Source organism: Asterias rubens, chromosome 19, assembly GCF_902459465.1.
Source record: "Asterias rubens chromosome 19, eAstRub1.3, whole genome shotgun sequence".
Taxonomy (NCBI): Eukaryota; Metazoa; Echinodermata; class Asteroidea; order Forcipulatida; family Asteriidae; genus Asterias; species Asterias rubens.
The window spans coordinates 9,381,005-9,396,389 of NC_047080.1; the positions used below are offsets into that span (position 1 = coordinate 9,381,005).

Here is a 15,385-nt window from a genome sequence, read left to right on the forward strand (position 1 = left end):
TAGAAATTAGCATTCGATTTAAGCATTTCACGTTTTTAGAGTGCTTACAGAATGCTTTTGGAATACATTATTTTGGGGGTAAGGGTGGTGACGAGCAATGATGAGCTGTTGATAGTGTAAAACATTGTGAGAAACGGCTCCCTTGAAGTAACGTAGTTCTTGAGGATGAGATAATGTCTCACTCAGGTATTAACAGACTTCATGCCTGAAGCCTTTTATTAGGCATCTGAAAGCACACCGATTTGTCTTTGACAATTACCAAAGTTCAGTGCCTTTAAATCTACAGTATTTATAGATCTAAAAAGTGGTTACATGCAGGCTGGGACTGTCGTCATTGACATAGCAGGCCTGATGTGGCTGTATGTGGAATTATGAACCCCCCAGTTACTGCAGGTGGGCGTAAACTGCTGTCACATCACGAAAGGCACTGTCATTGTATTTGTGATGTGACGGCTAAAATGCACACACACTGTAAACTAGGTTAGAGTTCATAAATCTATATACAGGCACATAGTCCTCCTTTTGCTGTAGGCCTGTGGGGCATGTATAGCCGTGCCATGCCTGTGGGCATTTACTTATAGACCTGTGGGACATTATAGAGACCTGTTGGGCATCTATATAAACATGCCATGCCTTTCGGGCATTTATTTTATAGACATTATACATGTATGTAGGGTAATTATAGAACTGGGGCAATTATAGTCCTATGTGGCATTTATAAACATGTGGGGCATTTACGTGTATCGAGACCTAGGGGATATTATTGCGCCATGAGCATCACTTGTGATGGATATAGGCCTATACCGGTGCATTATAAACTTGTGTTCTTCTTATTATTAGAGGCCTATGGGGTATTTATAGTCCTATGGGGTATTTATAGATCTTTTGGGCATTTATAGACCTGTGGGGCACTTGTAGACCTGTGGAACACTTGTAGACCTGTGGAACACTAAATATATAGGTCTATTAATAGACATGTGGGGGCATTAGTATAGTCTTGCGGGTATTTACAGACCTGTAGGGTATTTATAGACCTGCACCCAACTTCAGAGAGTATCAGAAAGCATTGCTTTATGTCTGCTTGGCACGGAGTTACAATAACCAGACATAAAAAAAATACATTACATGGCATTTTGACTGGTACCCGATTTCTGTTTAGCAAAGTTTTCTGCTCTTTCCAAAGTAGCTTTTTCAAAACGATCACTACAGTTTATTGAAATCAGGGGTGAGATTTGTCAGACTTTAAGTCAGCCTGGTGTAGAAAATCAGCCAAAAAAAAATTACTTTTTCCGTATAACAAAACCCTGCTCTTTGATCTACTTCTCTAGTGCTGAGAACACTGTTCCTAAAAGCTAAGTGGAATCTATAACTCCAGGGGTCGATTTCACAGAGAGTTAGGACTCGTCTTATCTCTGCCTTGCCCTTAAAGGCAGTGGACACTATTGGTAGTTGTCAAAGACTAGCCTTCACAGTTGGTGTATCTCAACATATGCATAAAATAACAAACCTGTGAAAATTTGAGCTCAATCGGTCATCGAACTTGCGAGATAATAATGAAAGAAAAAAAAACACCCTTGTCACACAAAGTTGTGTGCGTTTAGATGGTTGACTTCAAGACCTCAAGTTCTAAATCTGAGGTCTCAAAATCAACTTCGTGGAAAATTACTTCTTTCTCGAAAACTATGGTATTTCAGAGGGTGTCGTTTCTCACAATGTTTTATACCATCAACCTCTCCCCATTACTCGTCACCAAGAAAGGTTTTATGCTAATAATTATTTTGAGTAATTACCAATAGTGTCCACTGCATTTAAAAGAGTAAAATATCCAGCCTCTACGTATAAGCAATAGTTGTGAGGTTCATTTTCTATTTACTGCCCGCCAATAAAAACGTTCCTGTAGACTTTTATCAACAATAAGTCCTTCACTATTGGAGAGGTTTGCCATGCCATTACAAAGTTCAAGGTTTGCGCATAAAACAAATGACGAAATACGGTGAACACTATTTGCATACAACAGATGTACATATTGCACAAATCAGTTTGTACTTGATCCTAATCTACTACGTGTGTTGCAATATACCCAGGGTCTTTCTGTCTTCCCTGGTTACCATAAACCCATATTAAGGCGGTAACCAGGAAGTCCGTCTTAGGCTGTGATATCGCTCATGGACTGATAGGGGACCGTTGACTCAGGGTCAGTGCCGTGCGGCTGGTTTTTTTATAGTACGTGCTAGCCGCAGATTGTTCTCAGCTGCATGTGCTTGTTACTGTTTTAAGCAGAGCTGCAGATAAACCACAAAGATCAAGGCCCATGTAGAGCTGCTTGAGCAGAAATGATTCTTAAGAATTTCTGCTAGGCAGAAATGATCTGGATACCAGTCAGATTGTGTACAATATGACATGCTAGTTTGGCTGGTAACCTTTTTGCAACTTTGACTTTATCAGTGCTGCCTAACCACAAAGATCAAGGCTCAATTTTGTAGAACTGCTTTAAAGCAGAAAATATTCCTTAATGATTTCTGCTAAGAATAAATGAGCTTGATACCATTCACAAATTGTACATGTGACATGGTAGTTTGGTTGGTCACCTTACTCTGGTTAAGCCCTGTAGATACAATTAACCATTTGGCATAATGGCGCCATCAGGCACAGACTGTCAATTGTCACTTTTCTGGCAGATTGTAGAAGGGTCAGACAAGCCCAGTGGACTTTAAATCCTGACACTTCCAAATACAGATGAGTCCATACTTGTGGATTAAGGTCATCCGATGTGTGCAGTTTGATTATGTAGGCTTTGATTTCATTCAAACCACCAACCACCCTTAAAGGCACTATACACCTTTGGTAATTGTCAAAGACCAGTATTCTCACTTGGTGTATCCCAACATGCATAAAATAACAAATCTGTGACAATTTTGAATGTATTGGTCATCGAAGTTGCAAGAGAAAAATGAAAGAAAAAACACCCTTGTTGCACAAATTTGTGGGCTTTCAGATGCCTAATACAAGGCTTCGGGCCTGAAGTCTTTTAATATTTGAGTGAGAAATGGCCTTTTCTAAAAAACTACAATACTTCATAGGGAGCCGTTTCTCAACAGCTCTCCATTGCTCATTCAATTATTTTTTTATGCTGGTAATTATTTTGAGTAATTACCAATAGTGTCCAGTGCCTTTAAGGAATGGTTCTCATTGAAGAACCTTATTAAAGTGCTCATCCGAATCTACGAGAAATGCTTGATAATTATGAATAGCTAATTAGACGGTGTATTTCTTGATGGTTTGATCACTAGGTTTGTCGTGAAATGAAGAATTTCTCCTCGTCCAAAGCCATCATATCTGGACTCCAGACTCATCCTGTGTACAGACTCAAGAAAGTGTGGAATGCAGTACCAAGGTATCAGACTAGACTCAGATTTAAAGGAACATTACAAAATTGGTTTTGCTAGCAAACAAGTTGCTGCCAGTGTAAGCACTTTATGTAATCCACCATATACATAAACTGACAAACCTATAGAAGTTCGAGATCGATCGGTCATCTGGGTCACGAGAGAATAGTCAGTGAAAAACCGATTACAAATTTTGCATTGCATCGATGCCAAAACAAAAATGAATAAAACGCTCACTGAGCGATAAACTCCAAACGCGAAATTAGATTATTTATTTCTCATAAAATATGAAATTTCAGACAGAAATATTTTAAGGGATGTTTTCTACTATCATTATCATTAGACTGTGTAAGTTTTATGTAAATCTGTGATCTTCACGATTTTTGTTTCTTACCAATTCTGTAACGTTCCTTTAATAAACAATAAACTTCTTTTAAATATCAGTTGACAACCACTTCACATTGGATGATGTGTATGAATGCCAATGTAGTTTGTTAACCAGAGTATCCCAATTTCTAAACACAAAACTAAACTTTCTGTTTCAAGGAAAACTATAGAATTGGGTTTTTGCTAACAAAACTATTGCCATCTGGGTCACATGAAAACAGTGAAAAACCTATTACACATTTTGTATGACATCGATTAAACTTTTTTTTTTTTTTTGCACTCACTGAGCGATTACGGTTATTTATTTCTCATCAAATATGACATTTCAGAAAGAAATATTTCAAGGGATGTTTTCTACTACATATATCATCATCATTAGACCGTGTAAATTTGATGTAAATCTGTGATCTTAGACAAGTTTTTTTCTTACCAATTCTGTAGTATTCCAATTTCTAAACATAAAGCTTTCTGTTTAACATTAATTCTGTCAACACAGTTTTACGGCTACATTTGAACAAACAAACAAACAAACAAACAATATCAACAATGTCTGGGCGTTTTGTGATGATTATACAGAAATGAATGGTATCTAAAGGGTTAACCCGGAGAACGCTGAGTGTCTCATTGTGCATGCAGTTTTGTTGTGAGATCATTTTTATGGACGCGCATACGCCATTTTACACGCGTGTATGCCAAAATATTTTGCCATACAATTTTGCCATACAATGACATCATCATTGACCAATGAAAACACTAGAGACGGTCTATGTGCGCTGACATCTTGCCATTTTGCCATACACGCATCTCACGCGATGATAATTTTGCCAGACGCGCGTATCACGCGGAATCAATATGCCGCGTCCACAGACGACACAGAGGGAGGCTGAGCTCAGCGTTCTTCGGGTTCTATTTCTATAGGTTAAGCAATAAACAATATTCTCAATTTCTGTGTTTTCTCCCCACCCGCAGGGCTCATGTACTTTTATTCGAGGACCTGGCAAGCATATTCATGGATGATAATAACTTTGGAGTGAGTCGAGACCTGCTTATTAAGGTATGTGACTTGTACTTTGTAATCAAAAATGTAAAAAGACTTCGGTCATGTAGGAAGTGACTCAACAGAAGATAAAAAAAGTGTTACAAGGTCTTGAATGGAAACTGGCAGGGTCGTGGCCATGTGATAAAGGACCAATCCAACACACGACCACGACCCTGCAAGGCTTAAAATTAATGTTAAAGGCTGACTGACTAATAATAATAATAATAGTAATAATGAAAATTTATAAGGCGCCGGTATCCGCCATGACTGACGCTCATGGCGCACTAACAAAAAGAAAAGAAATGCCCATTCATATTATGTCCACAGGCTCTACTGTGCGTACCTGCGCATGCGCACATTAAATACCAATATGTTATGCATAAATTTGCCTCTGGGGAAAGGTTGCGACCAATCAGAATGGATAAACTTCCCTGGTATCTACGAATCCTGAATCAAATTCCAATCCTGTAAAGATCTTGAATACAATTTGTCAACTCGAAGCAAATATTCAAAATGTCATCAGTTAATAAATATTAAAAAACTGGTAAATCTACTTGTTGGGTAGATTATGTTCTTATGAGAACTTGTCTTGCTTAATGTTAAATATATACATGTATTAAAAAACTGGTAAATCTACTTGTTGGGTAGATTATGTTCATATGAGAACTTGTCTTGCTTAATGTTAAATAATATTAAAAAACTGGTAAATCTACTTGTTGGGTAGATTATGTTCTTATGAGAACTTGTCTTCCTTAATGTTAAATAATATTAAAAAACTGGTAAATCTACTTGTTGGGTAGATTATGTTCTTATGAGAACTTGTCTTGCTTAATGTTAAATATATATTAAAAAACTGGTAAATCTACTTGTTGGGTAGATTATGTTCTTATGAGAACTTGTCTTGCTTAATGTTAAATAATATTAAAAAACTGGTAAATCTACTTGTTGGGTAGATTATGTTCTTATGAGAACTTGTCTTGCTTAATGTTAAATAATATTAAAAAACTGGTAAATCTACTTGTTGGGTAGATTATGTTCTTATGAGAACTTGTCTTGCTTAATGTTAAATAATATTAAAAAACTGGTAAATCTACTTGTTGGGTAGATTATGTTCTTATGAGAACTTGTCTTGCTTAATGTTAAATAATATTAAAAAACTGGTAAATCTACTTGTTGGGTAGATTATGTTCTTATGAGAACTTGTCTTGCTTAATGTTAAATAATATTAAAAAACTGGTAAATCTACTTGTTGGGTAGATTATGTTCTTATGAGAACTTGTCTTGCTTAATGTTAAATAATATTAAAAAACTGGTAAATCTACTTGTTGGGTAGATTATGTTCTTATGAGAACTTGTCTTGCTTAATGTTAAATAATATTAAAAAACTGGTAAATCTACTTGTTGGGTAGATTATGTTCTTATGAGAACTTGTCTTGCTTAATGTTCTAGATTTTTTGAATTTTGGAGACTTCTCAATTCTGAAAAGAACTGTTTTGCTTTTTAACTACTAACAGAGTGGAAGGTAGGAAATCAGCCGTGCCTACTGCTTTCGCTTAGTGGATCGAGGGAACTTCTCATTATTTACTTCACAAATATTTTTTGATACGTCACCTTGCAATTCCTCAAATTCCATAAAACTTGTAAAGAAAAAAAAGTGTTTTACTTTTTTTTTTGCTCAGCCACCACTTTATTCACCTCGCAAGTCTGCCGTGTAATTAATTACTTCCTGTTTGTCACTTTTTATGTAGGAGGGAACGGCCAAGTTTGCCTATGTAGACTCGCCTCGGATATCAAGGAAACCCGTTCTGAACCTGGTACGGAGACTAAGCGGGGATAAGAGCACCTCACCGCGAAGAGAAACTGTGAGTTGGAAATCCCACCCCTGTCATTGAGGAAATTGGTTCCTTCTGCTCGAAGGCTTAAGACAGGGCAGGTCACGGCTCATAGGGAGGATAATGACCTTTGGTTCTTTGACCAGGGCCCAATTGCATAGAGCTGCTTAAAGCAGACACAATTTCTTTGCAATTTTCTGCTTAGCAGAAATGAGCACGATACCAGTCACAAATTGAACACGTGACATTTTATTTTTGCTGGTTGCCTTATTCTGTTAAGCAGTATTTTATTGTGCTTAGCTACTTTCAAAGCTACTTTCAAACAAAGTTAACTCCTAGATGACATTTCTGTAAACCTTCAAACAACTTAGCACAGTGTAGTAAATATTTGAAGAACTGTTCTTGCTTTGCCAACATGAATACAAAACCTTCTTTCAACATCTTTTCAAACCTGTACATTTTGAAAAAAAATCAGCTGAAAAAGGTTGTTTTTTTACGATTAAAAAAAAAATATTAAAAAAAAATAAACAAATGGGGTTTTGAACGGTCGGGCGGGGACACTCAAAAATGTTTTTTTTTTATGTGGCCTTATGACACTCGACTCATTTAATTTCATTTGAAAATTAATATTCCCTTGATTCAGCATTTATCAGTCAAACGGAGTGATTCAATTTTACAAGTTTAGCATTCACTGGTCAAATAAGTTCATTCAATTTCATTGGGCCATAAGAATAATTCATTTTAGCAAAAGCCAGCAGCAAGAGCTGGTCAACCATTCAATTTCATCAAGTGTAAACACGGAGTAGAAATTCAACTTAAAGGCAGTGGACACTATTGGTAATTACTCAAATTAATTATTAGCATAAAACCTTACTTGGTAACGAGTAATAGGGAGAGGTTAATTGTATAGAACATTGTGAGAAATGGCTCCCTCTGAAGTGATGAAGTTTTCGAGAGAGAAAATAGTAATTGTCCACGAATTTGATTTCGAGACCTCATATTTAGAATTTGAGGTCTCGAAATCAAGCATCAGAAAGCACACAACTCCGTATGACAAGGGTGTTTTTTCTTTCATTATTATCTCGCAATTTCGATGACCGATTGAGGCTAAAATTTTCACAGGTTTGATATTTTGTGCATATGATGAGATACAACAAGTGAGAAGACTGGTCTTTGGCAATTACCAATAGTGTCCACTGTCTTTAAGAATAGTCAAAGTGTATTCTTGAATGCCTGTAAATAAAATAGAATGACTGAAACAAATCTGATTGAGAAGAGCAAAATCATGTGTGCAGAAAAACGTAAAATGAATGCATTAAAGGGAAGGTACATGTTTGGGAATTGTCACAGACCAGTCTTCTCACTTGGTGTATCCCATCATAAGCATGAAATAACAAGCCTGTGAAAATTTGGGCTCAACTGGTCATCGAGGTTGCGAGAAAATGATGAAAGAAAAAACACCCTTGTTGGACGAATTTGTGTGCTTTCAGATAGGAATAAAAGACTTCTAGCTAGAAGTCTTTTATTATTTTAGTGAGAAATTACCTCTTTCTCAAAATCTACGTTACTTCAGAGGGAGTTGTTTCCCACAATGTTGTATACTATCAGCAGCTCTCCAATGCTCGTTACCAAGTCAGTTTTTAAGTTAATATTTGTTTTGTGTAATACTACCAAACGTGTACCTTTCCTTTAATAGCTAAAACAAAGAATTTTTGTTATCCCTGACGGAAAACTTACATATTAAATCTACAAATTTGTCTATGCAGGCTCGAATGCATGGAACCGTTCCGTATCTAGGCACCTTCCTGACGGATCTGATCAAGATAGACGCCGCTAACCAAGACCTTATTGAGGATCATCTTATCAACTTTGAGAAGAAAAGAAAGGTCAGTATATAAACTTGATTTGAGGTTGAACCATTTTGGGTGTCGTGGCTTATCAGCACCTAACTCAAGCTCTGATGTTTTTGTTCAGCAGAGTGTGGGTTCCAGTCCCGGTAGTGAAAGTTGTGTCCTTGAGCAAGACACTTTTACTATAATTGCGTCTCTCCACCCAGGGGTAAATGGGAACCTGTGAAGGCAGAGGTGGTTCTTGTGACTGATTAGCTTAGTGCGCTACATATTTGGCAGCACCGGCTGTATACTCCTCAGGGAGCTTAGATGGTTTAAGGAATGAATTAAATAGACCCTTCCCATGAAATATGTAAATTGCACATAGCGCGTGCGCACTAACGTCTTGGTTGGCAAAATGAGGGACTATCGCGCTGTTTTGTACACGGCTTGTGGGTGCGTGACGCAGACGCGATTGCGCGTCTGCTTAGTGCACAACTCTATGGCGTTTGCCAACCAACAGGGTCTGTACGCATGCGTGAATGTGATTAGCATATTTCATGGGAAGGGTCCATTAGCTAGTGACCAGGGGCAAACATTTTAGAAGTGCTTTGAGACACCCTCCTGGTGTGTAAAGCATGTTAAGTTGACTCTGGCTTAACTTGCCGGAGCTCTGCCAGCGTTTCCACCTTGTGCTTAGTTCTTCAAAAAGTGAAATCTCAGAGAGGAGACAGATCATTTTCAGTTGACGCACCACATCTCTAGAATCAGCTACCTCTTCACACTAAAACCTCAAATACTAATCACTCATTCAAAAAGTCTCTCATAACATCCCTCCTGTCAAAAGCCTTTAGTTCTTCTTAAATGATTTGGGTACTTCCCCTTTTGGTTTTTTTTCTTTTTTGTTACAGCGCCCTTGAGCACCTTTGGTAGATTTGTACGCTTTTAAGACATACTATTGTCATTATTATTATTGTGCAATATTTGTATACTATTATTTTTTTTTCTCCTGGCAGGAATTTGAGGTGATCGCTCAGATCAGGCTGTTGCAGAATGCTGCTAAGAATTACCAGATTGAGTTAACGTCAGACTTCAGGAATTGGTTCAGCAACATGATTGTGCTGACCTATGAGGAATGGTGAGGAGACATGATTATTTGGAATAGGAATAGAATCTGCTTGAACAAGTGTTTGGCTTTAGAATGTGCTTAGCTGATAAGAACACAGAGCTCAAGCTCTGGTGTTTCTGATCAGCAGAGTGTGGGTTCGAATCCCCAGCCGTGACACTTGTGTCCTTAAGCAAGACACTAAAGCATTATCGATGCGTCCTTAGGATGGGACATAAAGCATTAGGTCCCGTGTGTTGTGTATGCACATAAAAGAACCCAGTGCACTTATCGTAAAGAGAAAGGGTTCGCCCCGATGTTCCTGGTTTGGTTGGTTGCATGTTGCGCCATTGGAATAAGTCTCATACTTCAATACGTGAAGCTCAACAAACCTTGCAGGAAATATTACTGAGCGCTTTGGTACGCCCCTAGGGGTGTGATAAAGCGCTTTGTAAGAGCCAAGTTTTATTATTGTCATTAACAAATTGTTTGGCTTCATGAAATTTGCCCGAGGGTCCTCTAACGTCCTCAACTACTAAGTGCTCACAAAACCTTGCTTAGCACTGAACAGTTGCCCCATGCAAGCCAAATTTCATAAAGCCTGTAAGTACAAAAACTTGCTCAACACAAAAAGTTTGAAACAGCACAAATAACATATGAATTGCTTTGTTGCTTTTAGTAACTGTTTTTGAAAGTCAAACCAATTTTAACATTTTATTTTCAGCTGTGAGTTATCAGAAGAGATTGAAACAAGTTCCTCATCACCGTCTCCGTTCACATCACAAGCAGATATTAGGAAGTCATTATCATTCAGGTAAGAAACAAAGACTCAAATACCTGCACAAAATAAACCAATGTTGCATAATAAACCAAGCTTACTCCATGCATAAGCTAGTGTATTGGGCTGATATGGGCAAATTGTGATGTTTTAAGGCACTTGGCACATTTGGTAATTTGTCAAAGACCAGTATTCTCACTTGGTGTATCCGAACATATGCATAGAATAACAAATCTGTGAAAACTTTGGCTCAATTGGTTATCGAAGTTGCAAGAGAATAATGGAAGAAAAGCCACCCATGTTGCACAAATTTGTGTGCTTTCAGATGCCTAATAAAAGGCTTTAGGCCTGGAGTCTTTATATATTTGAGTGAGAAATTACCTCTTTCTCAAAAACTACGTCAATGTTTTATACTATCAACAGCTCTCCATCGTCGTAACCAAGTAAGTTTTTATGATTACAATTATTTTAAAGCGTGGTTGGGGTTATAATGGGATCAAAGCCTGCATGAGTAAATACCAATAGTGTCCAAAGCAGAGATACATGTAATGTCAGCCGAACGATTTCATTTAAAAAAATGTTTTTCACAGGAGATTCTTCAGTTACACAGCAGAAGACACAAGCAGCAGAACAAACAGCACAAAGAGTCACCGAAGCAGCAGTAGTATAAGTAGTACCAGCTCCACAGGCTCCGGTGAAACCCCCTCCTTGGAAGATGGTATGAGCTTCTCCAGTAGTGAGTCGCATGCCACGTCCATCAACGGCGGGGAGAATCTACCGCTGAGGAGGGGGGAGCAGAGACGGACGACAATGGGGGTGAAGGAAAAGGAAAAGCCGATGAGGAAGGTGGGTTTAGTAGTGGAATAATTTTGTTTGGAAAATTTATTTGTAGACTTTACTTTTTAGCCTCAATTAAAAATAAGTTATGTTAAAAGGAAAAATGCTTTTACGTTTTTTCTGCACTGGTCTTACCATGAGAAATGTATATTAAGACATTCTGTATGGCATCTTAAACATTTTCTCTTCTTGTTTGGCTCCAATTAGAGCATCCAGAATATTTAACCAGATCCAGATAATAAGTTCTGTTCATATGCTTATTTATTTGTAGATTTCTGCATCCTACTCTTTGACCGACCTGACGCAGCTGATTATTCCTGAGAAACACAAGAGCCCCCCTCCGTTTCCAACGGATGCCTGTCGAATCGTTAGAGTGTCGCTGGAGGGGAGCGAGTGCAATGTCTACAAGAGTATTGTGGTACGTTGCAATTATTTTAAGGTCCATACTTCACTTGGCTGAGAATAATCTTTCTAAAAGCAAAATAAAGTCATAATTAAGTGGTATAGAGCATCAAATTCCAATTACTGGTCATGACAGTTGTGTCCTTGAGCAAGATACTTTACTGTCATAGCTTTTCTTCACCCAGAGGTATAATAATAATAATACTTATTCGGGCAAACACATTTACAAGCACATGTACTAATTAAAAATATTTAAAGGAACGTTACAGAATTGGTAAGAAACAAAAATCGTGAAGACCACAGATTTACATAAAACTTACACAGTCTAATGATGATGATAGTAGAAAACATCCCTTGAAATATTTCTGTCTGAAATGTCATATTTGATGAGAAATAAGTAATCTAATTTCACGTTTTGAGTTTATCGCTCAGTGAGCACTTTATTAATTTTTGTTTGGGCATTGATGCAATGCAAAATTTGTAAACGTTTTTTTACTGGTTTCTCGTGACCCAGATGGCCGATTGATCTCAAACTTCTAAAGGGTTGTCGGTTTATGTATATGATGGATTACATAAATTGCTTACACTGCCAGCAACTGTTTTGTTAGCAACAACCAATTCTGTGTAATGTTCCTTTAAGAAAACCAAGAAAAACAACAGTGGGGTGCCCGGGAGAGCATAAAAGTAATAAACAAAATAACTATCGCCAAAAGGCGTAAGTCTCCTAAATCCCCAAAAATACATTAAGGCAGGAGAGGGCATAAAAAAAAAGCACAGAAGATAATACAAATCACTGAACAACTATAAAAGGCAAATGAGCAAAGATATACACATAAATGATATATACAATTTAAAAGCAAGTCTAGACATCAAAATGGTACTTGAGCTTTAACATAAACATACAGTAAGGGGACACGGTAGGCAAGTTACCCCAGCAATGAGAAAAACGGCAGGGGATGGAAAATTAAAACAATTAAAACAATTAATAAAAAAAATAAATGGGTACCTGCGAGGGTAAAGGTTGATATTGTGTATGAAAAAGCCACTATCGCCGTACAGCAGCTCGGGGCTGTATACTCCCCTGGAAGCTGAGAAAGAATTTTAAAAATGTTGTTGGCCCAATGACCGGGGTACTATGTAAAGTGCATTGATTTGTTATTGTATGCTCTATATAAGAACTAGTTATTCACTCAGAATGTCGACAATGACTACAGGGTATATTGTTAGGCGAGTTTTACAACATTCCCTAAACATGCCTAAAGAATAAACAAGTATCTGACCAGTATGTCTATTTTAATCATCCCTCTAGATCACACAACAGGAACACACACCATCAGTCATTAAGAAGGCAGCTGAGAAGCATAACCTACCTCCCGAGGAGAATTTATCACAGTTCATACTGGTACAACTACTACCCCTGGGAGGTAAGTCTGACTTTACAAAGTGGTTCCCCGTATACACCATGATCAGACTTTTAATATTCTCATTTGGTAAAGAGGGACCCAACTACCGAAATAGCTGCACAATTATAAAATGTCTCTTGCATTTAAACCAATTGACAGCCGAAATTCCCTCTTCTGGGCAGAGCTGAGTTGAGGTCTTAATGTGTCAAACTTAATCTCAACCCTGGCTCTTCTCCGAAGAGATTTAATTAACATTGTTGTTTCCTGTAAATCTACTCAGTTCTCACTTCCAATTCCCCCCTGCCGAGCTCCATATCTCACCACGTTTTGTACGAAATGAAATAATGCTCTTTGATTTAAACATCCAGAGCTTCCAGTTTTCTGTAAACCTACTCACTTCGTACTTTCAGAAGCCATGAAGAGCTCCAATTCTTACTTCTTTGTGTATGAAATGAAATTTTGCCTTTTGATTTGAATTTCCAGAGCTCCCAATACCTGACAACGGTAACGTGTATTATGCAATGAACACAACAGCAGAACCCGACTTTATGCTTAAACGACGGCCGCCACCAGGCACAGTGATCAAACGAAATACCACCAAGTTAAGACGGAGTCGGAAATCCTGGGTTCGAGAGAGTCTGGACACGTGACATGGGCTGACTTGAGGGGTACACCTCAGTATTGTAAATTTTTAAAGATTGTTTTCTAATGAAGTGAGTTTTAGTTCAAGAAAACTTGATTAACGAGCAGCTGAATCTCATTGTGATTGTTTACATGTCAAGTTGTCATGGTGATTGTCTGCAGCTCAACACTTGTAGGACTTGTCTTGCCACTCAAAAAGTCAAAGCCATCATTGCTGATCATCTGCTACTCGAAACTCGTCGATCATCTGCTGCTCAACACTTGGCCATTATTGGCAACTCAAAAGCCGAGTCTCACAGAGTGTTTGCATCTCAAATTGTCTTGGTGATTTGTCAGCAATTCGACACTCGTCGAAATTGTCCTGCCACTCAAAAGTCAGTCCTCAATGCTGATTATCTGCTACTCAAAACTCAGCGGTTGTCTGCAACTCAAAAAGCTGAATCGCATTGTGATTGTTAGCGTCTCAAAATGTCTCGGTGATTGTCTCTATAAAACTTGCCACGAGTAGGAATCGTCCTGCCGCTCAAAAGTCACAGCCATCGATGCTGATCATCTGCTACTCAAAACTTGACGATTGTCTGCAACTCATGAAGCTGAATCTTATCTAGAGTGTTTACATCTCAAAATGTCTCAGTGATTGTCTACAACTCGACACTCATAGGAATTGTCCTTCCACCTTAAAATTCACAGCCATCAATGCTGATCATCTGCTACTCAAAATATCGGCAATTGTCTGCAACTCAAACAGCTGAACCCCCTTGAGAGTGTTTACAACTCAAACTGCTCGGTGGTTGTCTACAACTCGACACTCGTAGGAATCATCCTGCCACTCAAAAGTCACAGCCATCGATGCTGATAATCTGCTACTCAAAACTCGGCGAGTGTCTGCAAATCAAAACTCACAGCCGTTTGTATAGTGATCTTCGACAAGTCAAACCTCATACAGGTCGTCTGCACAGATCCTGGTGTAAACTTGGACCACATCAAACTGGCAATTTGTCTACAATTTTTCTACATTCCTTACCCAGACTGCAATTTTTGGTTCAGCTGGGGCCCAACTTTTTTCCCTTGCAGCCATATTCTGGTAGTAGTTATAAGGAAAACGAAATGGCTCCTCGACACGATAAATATAAAATACTTTGATTGAAAGAAACTTGCAAAATGTATTTTTATGTACATGTATTGGACACAGCGTTTTAGCTAGCGAGCCGTGCACCCGTGTTTTGCACGGCCAGTTTTGTGAAATCACGGCCTATTTTTTCAAGCACGGCCTGGCGGTGTAAATCTAGCCGTGCACTATTTAATTATACGTTTGTGTAATCTAGATATCAGGCATGAGAATCTTCCGGTTTAAACCGGAATTCCTTTTTTCTTTCTTTCAAAATTGTGGTCTCCGAGTGCGATGTGAATTTGCTATAAAATTCGGGGGGTAGGTTTTTGGGGGTATACATTTGGATTTCTCTAATCCCTCTTCTCTACAGGCCATACTGACTTGATGTTTATATATTTTTTATTTTACAAAACAGTTGCACTATAAATTATGAATTCTTCATTATGACGTCAATAATTGAACAGCTCAACCGTAGGAATGTTTTCACAAATCCCTGATTCCACGGTGAGGCCAGAATTGACATGCCCCCAGACTCCCTCGCATTTGTAAAGAAATACCTACAGAACTGTCCAAGCTGTGAAAGCACCAGACTATTTGTAGACAAAAGCAGTCTAGGGTTGGCCGTGGAAAATGA

The 15,385-nt window shown here is 38.2% G+C and overlaps 1 protein-coding gene across 2 annotated transcripts in view; it reads left to right on the plus strand.

Moving 5' to 3' along the window:
* The window catches only part of LOC117303349 (ral guanine nucleotide dissociation stimulator-like), a 41,105-nt gene extending 26,110 nt beyond the window's left edge, over positions 1-14,995 (plus strand). For both annotated transcript variants that reach the window (XM_033787517.1, XM_033787515.1), the window contains exons 8-17: positions 3,291-3,394; positions 4,743-4,827; positions 6,561-6,674; positions 8,411-8,530; positions 9,490-9,611; positions 10,303-10,392; positions 10,947-11,202; positions 11,465-11,611; positions 12,905-13,019; positions 13,482-14,995. In XM_033787517.1, the coding sequence (XP_033643408.1) occupies positions 3,291-3,394; positions 4,743-4,827; positions 6,561-6,674; positions 8,411-8,530; positions 9,490-9,611; positions 10,303-10,392; positions 10,947-11,202; positions 11,465-11,611; positions 12,905-13,019; positions 13,482-13,648 (1,320 nt within the window). In that variant the 3' untranslated portion in view covers positions 13,649-14,995. The remainder of the gene's footprint in view (positions 1-3,290; positions 3,395-4,742; positions 4,828-6,560; positions 6,675-8,410; positions 8,531-9,489; positions 9,612-10,302; positions 10,393-10,946; positions 11,203-11,464; positions 11,612-12,904; positions 13,020-13,481) is intronic.
* Positions 14,996-15,385: the final 390 nt, after the last annotated feature.